At 45.9% G+C, this 21,268-nt stretch overlaps 1 protein-coding gene across 1 annotated transcript; it reads right to left on the minus strand.

Annotated features, from left to right (window-relative positions):
* Positions 1-18,273: 18,273 nt before the first annotated feature.
* LOC123445605 (3-oxo-Delta(4,5)-steroid 5-beta-reductase-like) lies at positions 18,274-19,865 on the minus strand. Its single transcript, XM_045122610.1, has one exon. The coding sequence runs from the start codon at positions 19,633-19,635 to the stop codon at positions 18,442-18,444; it is 1,194 nt and encodes a 397-aa protein (XP_044978545.1). The 5' UTR covers positions 19,636-19,865; the 3' UTR covers positions 18,274-18,441.
* Positions 19,866-21,268: the final 1,403 nt, after the last annotated feature.

The raw sequence follows: 21,268 nt of genomic DNA on the forward strand, positions 1-21,268 counted from the left end.
TATGTCAATTATTTTATAGAAAATGTTGGTTATATATTTTGCAAGATTATATTCCGTTCTTTTTCTTTTGCACTATTTGATCTTGGCCAGCTTTTCTCTGTTCCGAATCACTTGTAAATTTTGGGTGGATTGTCTAAGAAAAGGCAAATTTTGAAATGCATTGTTGTCATATTCTCGCTACTGTTCATCGCTCCCTCTCTCCTCCCTGTATTACCAACTGACGTCGGTGACATCTAGAATTAAGAAATATTTCAATTATCGGCAAGTTTCGGTTTCAAATATCTTCTTTCTTAAGAAATATTTATTTTAATAATTCATTCACTTTTGATTATTGTATCTGATGATTTATTTACCAAATGTGATACATTAAACTATGACAGAATAATATCAAGTAATTCTATCGGTGCTCATTTAGATAAAAGAAATCCAATTGGGGCTCGCACGCCTAGCAACATCGAACAACTTCTGGTGGCTGCAGCCAATAAATAAGGCAATCCACACCAAAAGTCTACCACTACTGCCTTTGCGTGTACCTTATCCACATAACCATTCCCTTCCTACATCCAGCACTGCTCTCCTTCATCTTTCTCTATGCATGTTCCCACCCACGCGCCCTTGCTCCACCCCACGCGCGCCGTGTTCCCCTCTCCTTGACCAGCTCCTGGATCGAGCAAGGATGCGCGCGGTAAGCTCCTCCATCCCTGCCCCTGACCCCTCCCCCCACTTTCCTTTGAGTTTTTCCGTTGACCCCATCTGCAGCAGATCTTTCTTCTGCAGCATCTTGACGATCTGATTTACCAGGCCATCTTGCCTGCGACCGATGGCTGCTTCGTGTTCGTCGACCAGTTACGACGCGGCTAAGTATGGGTTCCTGGTGGCCTTGGCTGCGCGCGGGGGGGGGGGGGCTGGGCCTGTGGCAGAGGCGTGACATCAGTGGCATGCTCAGGGCCGACCTCGGCGGCTGCTTGACGTGGCCGCGTGGATCTGCACTGGGGCACTCCAGGCTGGCTCCCGATCGACGTGGTCGTGTCCAAGCCACCCTCCGACGACGACTTGTTGCGGGGCTTCAGGCCCAGATCTCGCCGGTGGCGCGTGGATGTGTGTGCGCCTGGCTAGAGGTTGTGGTGGCTGTGTGCAGTGGAGCGCAAGGATGATGGCCGGCTTGGATGATGGCCCGTGTAGTGCGGCTACCCTGTGATTCGGAGCATCAAGTTTTCTCTTCCGCAATCAATTTAGGGATGGGCCTTCCCGGTGGCCCGGCGCAGCGTGGGATGTGGCAGCTCGCCCGGAAAATGGCGCTTCAATGGGGCGGAGCGGCAACAAGCCGGACAGCCGCGCCGGTAGCGGCTGCAGATGCTTGGCTGGCTGCAGGCGAGGTGGTCATGCGTGAGTGTGGATGGTGGTATGTGTCTGCCGGCCCTGGTCTTCCTCAATCTTGCCTCCGCCGGCGTCAAAGGGCGCGAGCTGCATGCGGCGAGACTGGGGGCCTCTGCCTCTCACCTGCAGTAATGGTGGTCAGTGGGGCTGGCCTGGAGGGTGGTTGTTGGTGCGTGGGTAGCGGATCTTCTCGTGGGCATGGAGGCAAGGCAGGGGTAGGCCAGTGGTGCACTAAAGTTGTGCGTAGGGATGATAGGGATCGCGGGTTGGTTTCTAACAAAGGCAAGGGGTTTTGTGTAAAATACAAAATGTTTTTTAGATATTCACTTATAAATGGAGTGCGGGTTGATTACCTAAAACTGCAGGGGCTTTTTGCAAAATGGCCACGACGGACGATAGAAGTGATCCGTGTTTTATTATTAGGGAGAGATTATAGATATGTCTGTTGGAATTATGCCCTAGCGGCAATAATAAATATAGTTATTATTATAATTCATGTATCAAAGATAATCGTTTATTATCCATGCTATAATTGTATTGAATGAAGACTTATATACATGTGTTGATACATAGACAAAACACTGTCCCTAGCAAGCCTCTAGTTGGCTAGTGAGTTGATCAAAGATAGTCAGGGTCTTCTGATTATATGCAAGGTGTTGTTGCCTGATAACTGGATCACGTCATTAGGAGAATCACGTGATGGACTAGACCCAAACTAATAGACGTAGCATGTTGATCGTGTCATTTTGTTGCTACTGTTTTTTGTGTGTCAAGTATTTGTTCCTATGACCATGAGATCATATAACTCACTGACACCGGAGGAATGCTTTGTGTGTATCAAACATCGCAACGTAACTGGGTGACTATAAAGATGCTCTACAGGTATCTCTGAAGGTGTTCGTTGAGTTAGTATGGATCGAGACTGGGATTTGTCACTCCGTGTGACGGAGAGGTATCTCGGGGCCCACTCGGTAATACAACATCACACACAAGCCTTGCAAGCAATGTGACTTAGTGTAAGTTGAGGGATCTTGTATTACGGAACGAGTAAAGAGACTTGCCGGTAAACGAGATTGAAATAGGTATGTGGATACTGACGATCGAATCTCGGGCAAGTAACATACCAAAGGACAAAGGGAATGACATACGGGATTATATGAATCCTTGGCACTGAGGTTCAAACGATAAGATCTTCGTAGAATATGTGGGATCCAATATGGGCATCCAGGTCCCGCTATTGGATATTGACCGAGGAGTCACTCGGGTCATGTCTACATAGTTCTCGAACCCGCAGGGTCTGCACACTTAAGGTTCGGCGTTGTTTTATGCGTATTTGAGTTGTATGGTTGGTTACCGAATGTTGTTCAGAGTCCCGGATGAGATCACGGACGTCACGAGGGTTTCCGGAATGGTCCGGAAACGAAGATTGATATATAGGATGACCTCATTTGATTACCGGAAGGTTTTCGGAGTTACCGGGAATGTACCAGGAATGACGAATGGGTTCCGGGTGTTCACCGGGGGGGCAACCCACCCCGGGGAAGGCCATAGGCCTTGGGGGTGGCGCACCAGCCCTTGGTGGGCTGGTGGGACAGCCCAAGAGGGCCCTATGCGCCAAGGATAGAAAATCAAAGAGAAAAGAAAAAAAAAGGAGGTGGGAAAGGAGAGAAGGACTCCACTTTCCAATCCTAGTTGGACTAGGATTGGAGGAGGACTCCTCCTCCCCTTGGTGCGCAGCCCTTGGGGCTCCTTGAGCCTCAAGGCAAGCCTCCCCTCCCTCCTCCTATATATATGGAGCAATTAGGGCTGATTTTAGACAACTTTTCAAGGGCAGCCCGACCACATACCTCCACGGTTTTACCTCTAGATCGCGTTTCTGCGGAGCTCGGGCGGAGCCCTGCCGAGATCAGATCACCACCAACCTCCGGAGCGCCATCACGCTACCGGAGAACTCATCTACCTCTCCGTCTCTCTTGCTGGATCAAGAAGGCCGAGATCATCGTCGAGCTTTACGTGTGCTGAACGCGGAGGTGCCGTCCGTTCGGCACTAGATCGTGGGACGGATCGCGGGACGGTTCGTGGGACGGTTCGCGGGGCGGATCGAGGGACGTGAGGACGTTCCACTACATCAACCGCGTTCACTAACGCTTCTGCTGTGCGATCTACAAGGGTACGTAGATCGGAAATCCCCTCTCGTAGATGGACATCACCATGATAGGTCTTCGTGCGCGTAGGAAATTTTTTGTTTCCCATGCGTCGTTCCCCAACAGTGGCATCATGAGCTAGGTTCATGCGTAGATGTCTTCTCGAGTAGAACACAAAAGTTTTTGTGGGCGGTGATGTGCGTTTTGCTGCCCTCCTTAGTCTTTTCTTGATTCCGCGGTATTGTTGGATTGAAGCGGCTTGGACCGACATTACTCGTACGCTTACGAGAGACTGGTTTCATCGCTACGAGTAACCCCGTTGCTCAAAGATGACTGGCAAGTGTCGGTTTCTCCAACTTTAGTTGAATCGGATTTGACCGAGGAGGTCCTTGTATAAGGTTAAATAGCAATTCATATATCTCCATTGTGGTGTTTGCGTAAGTAAGATGCGATCCTACTAGATACCCATGGTCACCACGTAAAACATGCAACAACAAAATTAGAGGACGTCTAACTTGTTTTTGCAAGGTATGCTTGTGATGTGATATGGCCAACGATGTGATATGATATATTGGATGTATGAGATGATCATGTTGTAATAGATAATATCGACTTGCACGTCGATGGTACGGCAACCGGCAGGAGCCATAGGGTTGTCTTTAAACTAACGTTTGTGCTTACAGATGCGTTTACTATTTTGCTAGGATGTAGCTTTAGTAGTAATAGCATGAGTAGCATGACAACCCCGATGGCGACACGTTGATGGAGATCATGGTGTGGCGCCGGTGACAAGAAGATCGTGCCGGTGCTTTGGTGATGGAGATCAAGGAGCACGTGATGATGGCCATATCATGTCACTTATGAATTGCATGTGATGTTAATCCTTTTATGCACCTTATTTTGCTTAGAACAACGGTAGCATTATGAGGTGATCTCTCACTAAAATTTCAAGACGAAATTGTGTTCTCCCCGACTGTGCACCGTTGCTACAGATCGTCGTTTCGAGACACCACGTGATGATCGGGTGTGATAGACTCAACGTTCACATACAACGGGTGCAAAACAGTTGCACACGCGGAACACTCGGATTAAGCTTGACGAGCCTATCATGTGCAGACATGGCCATGGAACACATGAGACCGAAAGGTCGATCATGAATCATATAGTTGATATGATTAGCATAGGGATGTTTACCACTGAAACTATACTCAACTCACGTGATGATCGGACTTGAGCTAGTGTAAGTGGGTCATGAACCACTCAAATGACTAGAGAGATGTACCTTTTGAGTGGGAGTTTAGCAAGTAATTTGATTAAGTTAAACTCTAATTATCTTGAACATAGTCTAAGTCCACTTTGAATATATTTGTGTTGTAGATCATGGCTCACGCGACAGTCACCCTGAATTTTAATACGTTCCTAGAGAAAACTAAGTTGAAAGATGATGGAAGCAACTTTGTAGACTGGGCTCGTAATCTTAAGTTGATCCTACAAGCTGGGAAGAAGGATTATGTCCTTAATGCTGCGCTAGGAGATGAACCACCCGCTACGGCTGACCAGGATGCTAAGAATGCTTGGTTAACACGTAAGGAGGACTACTCAGTAGTTCAATGTGTAGTCTTGTATCGCTTAGAACCGGGACTTCAACGTCGCTTTGAGCGTTATGGAGCATATGAGATGTTCCAGGAGTTGAAGTTTATCTTTCAGAAGAACGCCCGGATCGAGAGGTATGAGACCTCCGATAAATTCTATGCTTGCAAGATGGAGGAGAATTCGTCTATCAGTGAACATGTGCTCAAAATGTCTGGGTACTCAAACCGTCTAGCTAAGCTGGGGATTGAACTCCCGCAAGAGGCTATCACTGACAGAATTCTTCAATCACTGCCACCAAGCTATAAGGGCTTTGTGTTGAACTACAACATGCAAGGGATGAACAAGTCACCCGGCGAGTTGTTTGCGCTGCTGAAAGTCGCAGAGTCTGAACTCCGTAAAGAGCATCAAGTGTTGATGGTGAATAAGACTACTAGTTTCAAGAGAAACGGCAAAGGCAAGAAGGGTAATTCAAAGAAGAGCGGCAAGCCTGTTGCCAATCCGACGAACAAACCCAAAGCTGGACCTAAGCCTGAAACAGAGTGCTACTATTGCAAGGGTATGGGTCACTGGAAGCGCAACTGCCCCAAGTATCTAGCTGATAATAAGGCGGCCAAAGAAAAATCAGGTATATTTGATATACATGTTATTTATGTGTACTTAACCGGCTCTCGTAGTAGTGACTGGGTATTCGATACCGGTTTTGTTGCTCATATTTGCAACTCGAAACAGGAACTGCGGAATAGGCGAAGGCTGGCGAAAGATGAAGTGACGATGCGCGTAGGAAATGGTTCCAAGGTTGATGCAATCGCCGTCGGCACAGTTTCACTTCAGTTACCATCGGGATTAGTTATGAACTTGAGTAATTGTTATTTAGTGCCTGCGTTGAGCATGAACATTATATATGGATCTTGTTTATTGCGAGACGGTTAATCCTTTAAGTCAGAGAATAATGGTTGTTCTATTTCTATGAGTAACATCTTTTATGGTCATGCACCCAATGTGAGAGGATTGTTCATATTGAATCTTGATAGTGATACACATATACATAACATTGAGACCAAAAGAGTTAGAGTTAACAATGATAGCGCCATGTTTTTGTGGCACTGCCGCTTAGGTCATATTGGTGTAAAGCGCATGAAGAAACTCCATACCGATGGACTTTTGGAGTCACTTGACTTTGATTCACTTGACACGTGCGAACCATGCCTCATGGGAAAGATGACTAAAACTCCGTTCTCCGGAACAATGGAGCATGCCAGTGACTTGTTGGAAATCATACATACCGATGTGTGCGGTCCGACGAGCGTGGAGGCACGCGGCGGATATCGTTATTTTCTCACCTTCACAGACGATTTGAGTAGACATGGTTATGTCTACTTAATGAAGCACAAGTCTGAAACATTTGAAAAGTTCAAGCAATTTCAGAGTGAAGTTGAAAATCATCGTAACAAGAAGATCAAGTTCCTACGGTCTGATCGTGGGGGTGAATATCTGAGTTTCGAGTTTGGTGCTCACTTAAGACAATGTGGAATTGTTTCACAGTTGACACCGCGTGGAACACCACAGCGTAATGGTGTGTCCGAACATCGTAATCGTACTTTATTAGAGATGGTGCGATCTATGATGTCTCTTACCGATTTGCCGTTATCGTTTTGGGGTTATGCATTAGACACAGCTGCATTCACTTTAAATAGGGCACCATCAAAATCCGTTGAGACGACACCATACGAACTGTGGTATGGCAAAAGGCCAAAGTTGTCATTTCTTAAAGTTTGGGGATGTGATGCTTATGTCAAAAAGCTTCAGCCTGAAAAGCTGGAACCCAAAGCAGAAAAGTGCATCTTCATAGGTTACCCAAAAGAGACACTTGGGTACACCTTCTATCTCAAATCCAAGAGCAAAGTGTTTGTTGCTAAAAATTAAGCTTTTCTTGAGGAGTTTCTCTCGAGAGAATTGAGTGGGAGGAAGATAGAGCTTGATGAGGTTGTCGAACCTCTCATCCCTCTGGATGGTGGCGCAGGGCAAGGGGAAACCCTTGTCGTTGCGACGCCGGTTGAGGAGGAAGTTAATGATGATGATCATGAAACTCCGGTTCAAGTTCCTACCGATAGAACCACGCGCGTCGATGAGACCACGTGCTACTCGAGAGTGGTACGGTAATCCCGTTTTGTCAATCATGTTGTTAGACAACAATGAACCTGCAAATTATGAAGAAGCAATGGTGGGCCCAGATTCCAACAAATGGCTGGAGGCCATGAAGTTCGAGATAGGATCCATGTATGAAAACAAAGTGTGGACTTTGGAAGTACTACCTGAGGGCCGCAAGGCTATTCAGAACAAATGGATCTTTAAGAAGAAGACGGACGCTGACGGCAATGTGACCGTTTATAAAGCTCGACTTGTGGCCAAGGGTTTGTCACAAGTTCAAGGAGTTGACTACGATGAGACATTCTCACCCCTAGCGATGCTTAAGTCCGTCAGAATCATGTTAGCAATAGCTGCATTTTTCGATTATGAAATCTGGCAGATGGATGTCAAAACGGCGTTCCTGAACGGTTACCTTAAGGAAGAGTTGTATATGATGCAACCCGAAGGTTTTGTCGATCCTAAGAATGCTAACAAGGTGTGCAAGCTCCAGCGATCCATTTATGGACTGGTGCAAGCATCTCGGAGTTGGAACAAACGCTTTGATGAGGTGATCAAAGCATTTGGGTTTATACAAGTGGTTAGAGAATCTTGTATTTACAGGAAAGTGAGTGGGAGCTCTGTGGCGTTTCTAATATTATATGTGGATGACATATTGTTGATTGGAAACAACGTAGATTTTTTGGAGAGCATAAAGGATTACTTGAATAAAAGTTTCTCTATGAAGGACCTAGGAGAAGCTGCTTACATTCTAGGCATTAAGATCTACAGGGATAGATCGAAACGCCTGATAGGACTTTCACAAAGCACATACCTTGATAAAGTTTTGAAGAGGTTCAAAATGGAACAGTCCAAGAAAGGGTTCTTGCCAGTTTTACAAGGTACGAGATTGAGTAAGACTCAGTGCCCAGCAACTGATAAAGATAGAGAGCATATGAGCACCGTCCCCTATGCTTTAGCCATAGGATCTATCATGTATGCAATGTTGTGCACTAGACCGGACGTTAGCCTGGCCATAAGTATGGCAGGCAGGTTCCAGAGTAATCCGGGAGTGGATCACTGGACGGCGGTCAAGAATATCCTGAAGTACCTGAAAAGGACTAAGGAGATGTTTCTCGTGTATGGAGGTGATGAAGAGCTCGCCGTAAAGGGTTACGTCGATGCAAGCTTTGACACAGATCCGTACGACTCTAAGTCGCAGACCGGATACGTATTTATTCTTAATGGGGGTGCAGTAAGCTGGTGCAGTTCCAAGCAAAGCGTCGTAGCTGATTCTACATGTGAAGCGGAGTACATGGCTGCCTCGGAGGCGGCTAAGGAGGGTGTCTGGATGAAGCAGTTCATGACGGATCTTGGAGTGGTGCCAAGCGCACTGAATCCAATAACCTTGTTCTGTGACAACACGGGTGCCATTGCCTTAGCAAAGGAACCACGGTTTCACAAGAAGACCAGACACATCAAACGACGCTTCAACCTCATCCGCGACTACGTCAAAGGGGAGGACGTAAATATATGCAAAGTGCACACGGATCTGAATGTAGCAGACCCGCTGACTAAACCTCTTCCACGGGCAAAGCATGATCAACACCAGAACTGTATGGGTGTTAGATTTATTACAATGTAATTCGCATGATGATGTGAGGGCTAGATTATTGACTCTAGTGCAAGTAGGAGACTGTTGGAATTATGCCCTAGAGGCAATAATAAATATAGTTATTATTATAATTCCTGTATCAAAGATAATCGTTTATTATCCATGCTATAATCGTATTGAATGAAGACTTATATACATATGTGGATACATAGACAAAACACTGTCCCTAGCAAGCCTCTAGTTGGCTAGCCAGTTGATCAAAGATAGTCAGGGTCTTCTGATTATATGCAAGGTGTTGTTGCTTGATAACTGGATCACGTCATTAGGAGAATCACGTGATGGACTAGACCCAAACTAATAGACGTAGCATGTTGATCGTGTCATTTTGTTGCTACTGTTTTCTGCGTGTCAAGTATTTGTTCCTATGACCATGAGATCATATAACTCACTGACACCGGAGGAATGCTTTGTGTGTATCAAACGTCGCAACGTAACTGGGTGACTATAAAGATGCTCTACAGGTATCTCTGAAGGTGTTCGTTGAGTTAGTATGGATCGAGACTGGGATTTGTCACTCCGTGTGACGGAGAGGTATCTCGGGGCCCACTCGGTAATACAACATCACACACAAGCCTTGCAAGCAATGTGACTTAGTGTAAGTTGAGGGATCTTGTATTACGGAACGAGTAAAGAGACTTGCCGGTAAACGAGATTGAAATAGGTATGTGGATACTGACGATCGAATCTCGGGCAAGTAACATACCAAAGGACAAAGGGAATGACATACGGGATTATATGAATCCTTGGCACTGAGGTTCAAACGATAAGATCTTCGTAGAATATGTGGGATCCAATATGGGCATCCAGGTCCCGCTATTGGATATTGACCGAGGAGTCACTCGGGTCATGTCTACATAGTTCTCGAACCCGCAGGGTCTGCACACTTAAGGTTCGGCGTTGTTTTATGCGTATTTGAGTTGTATGGTTGGTTACCGAATGTTGTTCAGAGTCCCGGATGAGATCACGGACGTCACGAAGGTTTCCGGAATGGTCCGGAAACGAAGATTGATATATAGGATGACCTCATTTGATTACCGGAAGGTTTTCGGAGTTACCGGGAATGTACCAGGAATGACGAATGGGTTCCAGGTGTTCACCGGGGGGGGGGGGCAACCCACCCCTGGGAAGCCCATAGGCCTTGGGGGTGGCGCACCAGCCCTTGGTGGGCTGGTGGGACGGTCCAAGAGGGCCCTATGCGCCAAGGATAGAAAATCAAAGAGAAAAGAAAAAAAAGGAGGTGGGAAAGGAGAGAAGGACTCCACTTTCCAATCCTAGTTGGACTAGGATTGGAGGAGGACTCCTCCTTCCCTTGGTGCGCAGCCCTTGGGGCTCCTTGAGCCTCAAGGCAAGCCTCCCCTCCCTCCTCCTATATATATGGAGCAATTAGGGCTGATTTTAGACAACTTTTCAAGGGCAGCCCGACCACATACCTCCACGGCTTTACCTCTAGATCGCGTTTCTGCGGAGCTCGGGCGGAGCCCTGCCGAGATCAGATCACCACCAACCTCCGGAGCGCCGTCACGCTGCCGGAGAACTCATCTACCTCTCCGTCTCTCTTGCTGGATCAAGAAGGCCGAGATCATCGTCGAGCTTTACGTGTGCTGAACGCGGAGGTGCCGTCCGTTCGGCACTAGATCGTGGGACGGATCGCGGGACGGTTCGTGGGACGGTTCGCGGGGCGGATCGAGGGACGTGAGGACGTTCCACTACATCAACCGCGTTCACTAACGCTTCTGCTGTGCGATCTACAAGGGTACGTAGATCGGAAATCCCCTCTCGTAGATGGACATCACCATGATAGGTCTTCGTGCGCGTAGGAAAATTTTTGTTTCCCATGCGACGTTCCCTAACAACGTCGAGTGTTTGATAGAATAGATCAAGAAACAGATCGGCACCATAGATTAGATGGCCAGGTGGAATAGCAACCCAAACCTCACAAGATCTGCACAAGAAGCTTGATGGAGGAGAAAGAGAAGGCATGGAAATCTGGTTACGAGCCTTGTTGCTCCATGTGGGCTGCTTAAACGTTCCATCCTCGTCGGCGTCAACAGAGCTCCAATGCAGGTCGGCGTCTTTAACGGTTGGCGAGGAGGGCCTATGGTGTCGCTGGGCGAGGAGGAAAGGATCGCGCGAAGGAGGAGGGAGTCGATAATGGTGGTGCTGGAAGTGGAGGGGGTCGGGGACGCGGCGTCTCTTGACAGAGAGGAGAGGATCATGCGGGAGGAGGGGTAACGAAACCCTTACCCGGGGGGTGGGCGGTATCGACCAATTATTGGACTAGACCTGTTTACACATGAAGACCATTACAGTGTACACATACCAAATGCCTGCAATAAATCCAAGAAAAAACACTTAAGAGCATCTACAGTCGGACCCCTCATATCCATCTCAAACTCCCGGGCAGGCCGCCCGGTCACTGACCGGTCATAAAAACGTGACCCAACCGGAGCCCTCAAACTTCCGTGTTGACCAGCACCCCTCATATCTAGCCCAAAGATGGTGCAGATATGAGGGATCTCGGGCGCGCCCGGGCATGCCGCCACGTCAGACCCGACATCCTGACCCCACTGCAAATTACACCAAATCCGCCCCACAGAACAGTCAGATCCATTAGTTGCTTTCCTCTCTTCTTCCTCCTCGCGGTGTTCGTCTGGCAGCTACGCCGCTGCGTGGATCCACCGTCGTTCTTAGGCTCTGCCCTGCCAGCTCCGTCGGAGGAATCTTTGATCTCGTCCTCGCCGCAAAGGACGTCGTCGCCGTCCCGGAAGACACCACGGTACGTCCGGCAACTCTCTGGCTCTGCCTTGTCCTGGATGTGTTCGACACAATGTATGGCCGGATTTTTTGGTCAATTTTTTAGGGGAAACGATGGATACCGATGCTTCGTCCGACGAGGAGTATGGACTGACGGAGCTTGATCAATCGATTGAACAAGAGTTCTTTGATTCATCAAATTCGAACGAGGAAGTGGACATGATGATGCTCATGACCATGCAAGAGGAAATGGATCGGCAAGTGAAGCATATTCTCAATTTCAAGGGCTCAATCAAACGAAGAAGAGTGATCGATCGGGATACAGTATCCGGAGAAAAGCTGCAGCAGGCGGCGTTGACCTGCAGGCGCAGGCGCGCAACACAGCTACGGGGAAGTCATCGACGGCCGATGGGAGAAGGCAGCGGCGAGGTGAAATGGGATTGGATCAGAGAGCACGAGTTGTGGGTACGAGAAAAAACCCTAAGTTCTAACACCATGTTACGAGTTGTGCATCGAATTCTAACACCATGGCTCGCTAGTGTGTGCTACTTTTTTTCTGAATCACCGACAATTTATAATTCAATATATTTACATTGGCTCTACATGCTAGCTAGAATCATTCCCTTTGAAGGAGAACAAATGTTTTATGATTCTCTTGCAGGGAAGAGTCAGCTAGTTTGTGTACCATTTCTATCTTCACACTTGAGGTATGTCTAAAACATTTTTTGTGTCATAAATAACAATGAATTTTCTGTTTTTGTCCTGCACAACTGCAGGATATACCTTTATTAGAATGAAAAGAACACATAATGAAAAAGGGAAAGTTTTCTCCCCGTGTCACAATGTTGGTTTTTTCAAGTCATAAAGCAAAATGCATCCTGATATGCATTGACATTATTAAGGTGTTTATCGTAAGAACTTATTGTAATGCAATTTTGATCTTTATTTTGTATTTACTTGTTATGCTATGACCATAGTCATCAGTCATTTAGTATTTCCTTCGATGATGGCATTCAAAATTGGTAAGCAAGTATGCCTCGATGTCTATGTGTATGTACAATATGTGAACCATTCACAATAGATTACATGTTACTATAACTCTGTATTTCTCACATACTTCCATCACTATTTCCCTTAAGATGGATGGGTGCAGCAACGCATGCCTCCATGGTCTAGTTGGACATGGCGAGGTGTTCACTTATTGATCAAAAATAGCTGAATCATGCGATTTGTACTACAGGATCATGCTTTATAGCTCAAATCTACTTTGAATGATGCGCTACTAAAAAACAACGTTTCAAGACTAAAGCCTTCAAAAATATCTGAATTCTTTGTGTATGAACATCCACAAAAGTTCTAACATCTTGCAAAATTTCACTTTGAAAAGACATTCGTGGAGGCTTGTACAAAAAGATAAAATTTGGGACTAAAAAAAAGATGCATTTTGGAGCACTCATTTATATTTATTTTTTTGCACACACACCTCTACAGATGACTTTTCAAAGCGAAATGTCGCAGTGTGTTGGAAATTTGTTGATGTTCATCCAGAAAAAACAATCGGTTTTTTTTCGTTTGTTTTATAATTCATTGTTCATGCTGGTGCATTTGTGCTCAAGAGTAGAGTTACACTTTCAGTAGAAAAAAAAATACTAATTATACCTCGTGGCACAGAGTTTAAAAGGTTGACGCGAGGACAGGAAATGCATGAATAACAGTTCCTGTAATATTTGACACAGGGATTGCATGAATGTGGAAGTTGCATTTGTTTTGTGTGACCTCGCTATTATAAGTTACCAAAGGTTCCAAGATCTTTACTCCTACAAATTTCTGTCATAGTAGTATATGATGTGCCATGAAGTTGCCATATTGGAAAAAAACAGCAGAGTGCCAAAATAGGTGTTGAGATAATGGAAGAAACCAAAGAGAAGCCTACGATCATAGGATGACTAATAGAAAAAAACAAACTAAGTGAAGCCATTGGCTGTATTTTTCGTTCCTCTAGCCCTCACAAGCGAAGGACGTACTTAACAATGCCCAGCTCGTTGTCAACTTCTTCAAGCCTGTTTATACCAATCTATCATAGTTTGTAGCCGGCATTATGGTTGGCGACCATAAGGCTTCATCCTACAAAATATAGTCTTCATGTAGGCAGCATGGAGCCAGGGAGGAGAACGCGAGGAGTGAGCTTCGGTGAAGCGCTGAGGCAATGGTGCGCGGAGATGAATAGCGGCGCGAGATCTGCGGGTACGGTGGCGTGGCTAGGGTGGGAAGATGGCAGCAGGCAACTAAGGCCATCCACTATGTGGCCGATGTCATATTTCTGAAAAACATGCCACGTACACATCGATGCCTAATGAAAAACTTCTGACACCTGGCTCATAATGTGAGATAACTTGGCTCATGTGGCAGTTTTGTTTGTGGTGCGGGTCGTTGCCGACGATGAGAGCTGGACGGTGGGGAGCGATCGGCAGTACACGTCGCCGGTGAGGTCGCTGTCGACTTCATGGTGACTCCGTGACTGACAGTCAAGGAGGGACGCATCGATGCCTAATGAAAAATTGCAATATTCTGCTCATGTGGCAGTTTTGTTTGCCATGTTGCCCTGTCCAGGCGGTCCTATATGTCAGAAAAGTCATTAAAACGGTCTAAATTAATCAAACGTGCCAGCCAGCGTCTGGACATCAGATCTTTCAATCCAAAAATCCCCTAGAAGAAAGGGGTTTGCCCGGTTCAAAAAAAAAATCCCCTAGAGCGTTGTGAACTAGTAAGACCAAGTCAAACGACGTCACATTTGTACATACGTGTTGAAGCTTGTCTTTGTACCAGAGGCTGAATTGAAGATTTGCTCTATGGTTTTCCCCTTGCGGGAAATGAAAAATAAACTACAGTAAGATGGGACATTGCAATTTAAACCAATCATCTAAAACTGTGCTGCCATGGCAGTATATTTTGCTTCTGGAGATCATGCAAGTGTTTGTTGCTTCGAGAGATCATAGCAGTGTTTGTTGCTTCTGGAGGTTAACTTCCTGAGAATATTTGGCTCAAAATGACATGTGTCCATTGTTATCTGCTATCATGTTTGCCTCCAGTTTCCGCTGCCAATCAACAGAGATGAGGAAAACAAACGGTTGCCTTTTGTTCTTCTTATTCGGTGAAGCAAACTATCTCAGTTCGGAGGGCTGAAGCATAACATGTTACAGACGACAGTAACCGATCATCAATACCAAACACATGTACTACTACTTCTGCCTTACAAGGATGAGCAACAGATGGATGAAAAGTAGTGATTTAACATTCAGAAAAACATTGTTTCTCAATGTTTTTGTTCCCTGAAGCAACATTTGACAATACCCCATCTTGATGCTAAAGGTTTATATTTTTTGGGGGGAATAAAAAACATGCTCCATCAACATGACAATTTACTTGTTGGTGTTTTGGTAAAAGGAAAGCCTTATTGACATACAGAGTTTTTGTCATGACACAACCCCACACAGAGTGCATGAATCCAACAATCGCATTTCTTTTGTGTGACCATTATAACCAATATAAATTGCCCGGCTGTTCCCAAGCCACCATATGTGTTTTGTATATTGTGCTGGCAAGATGTTGTCACGTATAAAAACAGAATGCAAGTAAGTTTTTGGGAGATTGGATGAAACCAAAGAGACTCGTATTTTTTATGATCTAAGGGATAGCATGTGTGAGCGCAGACCGGCCCATATTTGTTTTCGCGAATTGCTGACTATATAGCATGTCTAAGTTTTTGTTTTCAACCATTTGGGAAAAGAGGCTGCGTCGAATTACAACCACGATTACATCCTTCGACAATCTAGTCACAATTGAGGTCATGCCAATATCAAGCAATGTCCTAAGGAGCAGAGGTGTAAATCACATGGCCCGGCATAAATAAATGAAGAGATCCAATACTTTTCGTTCTGATTTTTGAGCATATACTAGTATGTTTCCGTGTCATCCGGTCCACTAGCACAAAGAAAGGCGCACAAGGAACACATCCAGAGATTAAAAAAATACAACTTAACAGATAGCATTATTCAGATTCTCATCACCTACTGTGCGGTGCGAGTTATCTGATCCTGTGATCCATGACCCAAAACATATAATTTTCAATCCTTAAATAACTAGTAGAACGATCATGATGCCATTGTTATCTGCTACCGTAGCAAAGCTAAAGTGTTCTTTAAATTGTCCTCTCATGTCATCACAATGTCTGTTGCTTCTGGAGATCAACTTCCTGGAAATTATTGGCAGAAAAGGACATGTTGCCATTGTTATCTGTCATCATGTTTTCTCTAATTGGACAATTAACATAGAAGAGGAAAACGAATGGTTGCCTTTTGTTCCTTGTCAGTGAAAAAGATATCTCAGTGTCTGAAGACAAAAGCAACAGGCCAACAATACCAAACATATGACAATAATGTTTTAACATTCAGAAAATGATGATTTCTGAATGTTTTTGTGATAAAACAACCCCACAGGGAGTGCATGAATCTAAAAATCACACTTGTTCTGCATGACCTAATAACCATTATAAATGGCCTGGCTGTTCTGAAACCACTATATGTGTTTTGTACATTGTGCTGCCAAGAAGTTGTCATATGTGAAAACAGAATGCAAGTGTTGGGAGATTGGAGGAAACCAGAGAGTCACATTATTTAGGAACTAAGGCATAGCATGCCTGAATGAGGAGAGCTTAGCCTTTGTTTTTGTGGATTCCCAACTATATGCATACCGTTTTTATTTATTTTCCAACCATATGGCAAAAGAAGCCCGTGGTAACAATTTAGCTGCGATGAATTACAGCCGCAACTACATCCTTTGACAATGCATTTGTTGGAAAGACAGTTGGTCACAACCAAGGTCATGACAATATCAACCGATCTTCTAAAGAGCAGAGGTTATCAGAAAAAGACATGTTGTCATTGTTATCTGTCATCATTTTTGCCTTCAATTGCACTATGAATAAACAGAGGTGAGCAAAACAAATGGTTGGCTTTTGTTCCTTCTCAGTGACGAAAATGACATGTTGCAATTGTTATCTGTTATCATGTTCGCCTCCAATTTGCATTAAAAATCAAAGGGAAACAAATGGATGGGAAATTCTGCTAGTACCATAGCAGTGTTTGTTGCTTCTGTTTCTTCTCATTCACTGAAGGAAACTATCTCACTTCTGAACATTAGAAGTACAACACTATACAGACAACAACAACACATCAGCAATACCAAACACAGATAGTTCTACTTCTGTCTTACAAGAATGAGCAACATATGGATGAAAAATAATGATTTAACATTAAGAAAATATTGAATTCTGAATGTTTTTGTTCCCTGGAGCAACATTTGACAATACCTCATCTTGATGTTAACCGTTTTTTTTCCTTTAGTTGTGAATGAAAAACATGCTCCATCAACATGATAAGTTAGTTGATGGTGTTTTGGTAAATAAATAAAAAACTCAGACTCACAGTTTTTGTGATGATACAACCCCGCAGAGTGTGCATCAATCTAATAATCGCATTTGTTCGTGTGACCATTATAACCATTATAAATTGTCTGGCTGTTCCGAAGCTGCCATATGTGTTTTGTACATTGTACTGGCGAGAAGTTGTCGTATATAAAAACAGAATGCAATCAAGTTTTTGGGAGATTGGAGCAAACCAAAGAGACTCGTATTTTTTAGGAACAAAGGCATAGCATGTGTGAGTGCAGATCATCTGAGCCTCTGAGGTTTGTTTTCGGTATATGCATACCATTTTTATTTCGTTTTCAACCATTAGGCAAAAGAGGCTGACAAATTACAACCAAGATTACATCCTTCCACCATCTAGTCACAATATCAAGCAATCTCCTAAATAACAGAGGTGCAAATCACATGGCCGGACATAAATAAATGAAGAGGTCCAATATTTTTCTTAGATTTAACAATGCCAGTACAATAACAGAGCACTTTCATGTACATCTTGTCTTGTCATACAAGAGTACTGATTTTTGAGCATATACTAGTATGTTTCGGTGTCATCCGGTCCACTAGCACAAAGAAAGCCGCACAAGGAACACATCCAGAGATTAAGAAAAAATACAACCCAACAGACAACATTATTCAGATTCTCATCACCTACTGTGCAGTGCAAGTTATCTGATCCTGTGATCAGTGACCCAAAACTTATAATTTTTAATCCTTAATCAACTAGTAGAACGATCATGATGCCATTGTTATCTGCTACCATAGCAAAGCTTAGCTGTTCATTTAAATTTTCCTACCATCACAATATTTGTTGCTTCGGGAGATCAACTTCCTGGAAACAATTGGCAAGAGAAGGACATGTTGCTGTTGTTATCTGTCATCATGTTTGCCTCCAATGGCAATATCAATAAACAGAGGTGAGCAAAACAAATGGTTTCCTTTTGTTCCTTCTCAGTGAAGGGAACTATCTCGGTTGTTCTGAAGATAAAAGCAACAGGGCAACAATACCAAACACAAGTGCTACTACTTTCTGATTTGCAAGAATGAACATCAGATGGATGTAAAATAACGATTTAACGCTCGCAACTCGCAATGCAATGAAGACATGACGGGCAAAGAAAACCGATTCACAACTTGGGAGCTTTATTTGGTTCTGGCTTATTCTAGATTACAACAATTGGCACAAATAACGGCATGTAACTAATTTCAGAAGCAAATTGATAAATGAGAGATAAAATGGGATCTGGTGGCATACGCTGTAAAGAACAATAGAGTACTAGACAATAAGAGCATCAAGGAACAACCTTGGAAGCCTTCATCTTATCGATCCAAGCGATGAAGGAGTTGATGGTGTTACGGAAGCCGAGGAACCCATGCTCCTTGCTCTTATTCATGTTGTCCAAATGCTCGATGTCGATATTGAACATGGCATCAACGAACCCCCAGCTGGTGATCTCCTCAAGCTCCGTCGTGACAAGCTCGTTCTCCTGGAGGATCTCTGTCCACACGGCCTCCTTCCCAGCCATGGCGTCGGAGAGCGAAAACCGGTTGTCCTCTCCCTCATACCCCGCCCACTCCACCCCAAAGCGGTCGGCCAGCATCGGCCAGAGCTGCTTCCACTTGAACACATCCCCATTGCTGCAATTGAAAGCCTCGTTCTTGGCGAACGGGTCGACGGCCGCCCAGATCTCGTGCTCGGCGACCAGGTCGGCGTCGGAGGCATCCGTGAAGCCCTCCCAGGCAACCTGGCAGCCGGGCCACCGCAGCGTGGCGCCCTCCTTACGGCAGATGGCAGCGTAGACGCACAGGCTGCCGACGACGTTCATGGCGCTGCGGGGGGAGAATCCGAAGATGACGGTGGGGCGGTGCACGGACCAGCTGACAGCGCCGTCGCGGCGGGAGACCTCGTCGAAGAGCACGTCCTCGAGGTCGTAGTAGAAGTTGGGGTGGTCGAGGCGGGGCATGTCCTCGGTGTAGGGCGGGTCGGGGGCGGGGATCTTGCCGATGACATCAAACGGGCCGACGTAGTGCTTGCGGCCGGTCTGGAGGCAGACGTGGGCGAGCGCGGGGCAGTTGGGGACAACGACGGAGAGCACGTTGCGGAGCATGCCGGCGTTGACCTCCCGGTTCCGGTCCTCCGTCTCGTGGCTGGACCAGGCGGCGTAGAAGACGTGGGTGACGTCCGTGAGGGGCCCGAGGGCGTCCTTGACGGCGGCCGGGTCGGCGAGGTCGAGCTGGAGGTGCGTGACGGCGGGGGACGGCGGCGGGGTCGACCAGGCCGGCGGCGCGCGGCGGGAGACCGCGTACACCTTCCATAGCCCGCCCGGGGTGTCGTCGCGGGGGAGGATGTCGAGGAGGGAGGTGCCGACGATCCCCGTGGAGCCGAGGATGAGCGCCACGCTCTGGAAGGTGGGCTCGGCCGCCGCCGCCCGCTCGTCCTGCCGCTTCTTGACGGCCCCCACCGCGCCCGCCCACCACCAGCTCATCGCGGGGGCGGAGCGGATCCGGCTGGAGGGGGGTTAGGGATTGCCGGCGGGCAGCTTGTTCGTCGCGGCTGCAGGTCACCGTCGGAGGCGTCGAGATCGGGCGGTGGGGAGGGGAGGGGAGGGGAGGTCCGGCTGGATCTGCGAGGAGATAATGGGGAGAGAGTGGAGTTGTTGGGGGTGCTTGCGTGGCGATCTGGGTCGATGTGTAGGGTATGCGCTGTCGTTTGTCATTCCTGTTGGCTGGGATCCACGTGTTGGTGGTTGTCGACGAGCGCTGGACGGTGGGGAGCGATCGGCGGTACGATTCGCCGGCGAGGTTCGTTGTCGACTGTCGTGTGTCGAGGTGACTGACGGTCGAGCAGGCGCGCATCGTCTTGGTCTGCAGGCCTACCGTACACCTACCGTTCTGGAGTCCCCGACCCCTTTTTTCTCCCGTTCATGTCTTTGTTTAAAGTTTTGTTCGGATCTTTGTATCGAACTAGTACAAATGCCCGTGCGTTGCATCGGGCGAAAAAAAAAACATTATGCATTTTTTTAATCAAATTTTAATAAAAATTGATGATAAGGTTAAATGAAAATTTGTTATTTTTAATAAAAATGTTTATATAAATGAATAGCCCTTGCTCCTCTCCTTGATTTGATATCATATCGAAGTGAGGGCCATAAATTCGGATAATTTATGTAAAAAAGAAGTAAATCTATACCTAATAATAAAGCGGCTATTGCTTCCGTCGGAAAACCCATCGCGACATTTTTATAAAAAAACCCTGTAATTTTTGTTATTCAACCCGCGTTCCATCATTTGTCTGCAACGCAAAAGGAAAAAACGATTCGCTGCAAAAACTAGCAAAAGGGCCCATGTGTTGCAACGGGAGAAAAAAAATACCACACGCTTTTAATTTTTTTATAATCATTTTGATTTATTAAAATAATAAGCTAACTAACTAATGTAGTCAGTCATATCTTATTTTGTTGAAAAATCAACCCGTCCATTGTTAATTCTACCATGATGAGAAATTGAGCGGGACAAGCAAAACAAAACAAAGAGGCTACATGAATTGATCAATGGACTATTATCTTATTTCACTCATGGGGTAGAGAATGTGGGATCAGATGACAAACTGAAGGTGGTGTTCCATTCTCTGTCTCTACAACAATACAATCTTACATTCAATACATTCATTCATCAGCAAACAAATTCCCACAAAACAAAATTTCTTGGCGGTGCTTGGCACACGGTTGGAGGCATGCGGAGGGGATCTCACCAGATGATGAGTTCCTGCCGGAGGAGGTGATACGATGAGGGGAGCAAGGGTTAGGTGCCTCTATCTGGCCATAAGGAGTCGTCGTTGCCTCGCCATAACCTCGTAGTTCCCCATGTGAGCCATGGAGGCCCGCCTCCACCTGCAAGTACTTCGCTCCGTCGCGCCTTATTCGCGAGCGACCGCCGTTCTGCATCGAGTAGACGCATCATCCCCAGTCACTGTAGTTGTCGCATTGATTTGATCCAGAAGCTGTAATAATAAAGCGGCTATTGCTTCCGTCGAAAAACCCACCGCGACATTTTTATAAAAAAACTCTGTATTTTTTGTTATTCAACCCGCGTTCCATCATTTATCTGCAACGCAAAAGG

Source organism: Hordeum vulgare, chromosome 3H (assembly GCF_904849725.1).
Source record: "Hordeum vulgare subsp. vulgare chromosome 3H, MorexV3_pseudomolecules_assembly, whole genome shotgun sequence".
Lineage (NCBI taxonomy): Eukaryota > Viridiplantae > Streptophyta > Magnoliopsida > Poales > Poaceae > Hordeum > Hordeum vulgare.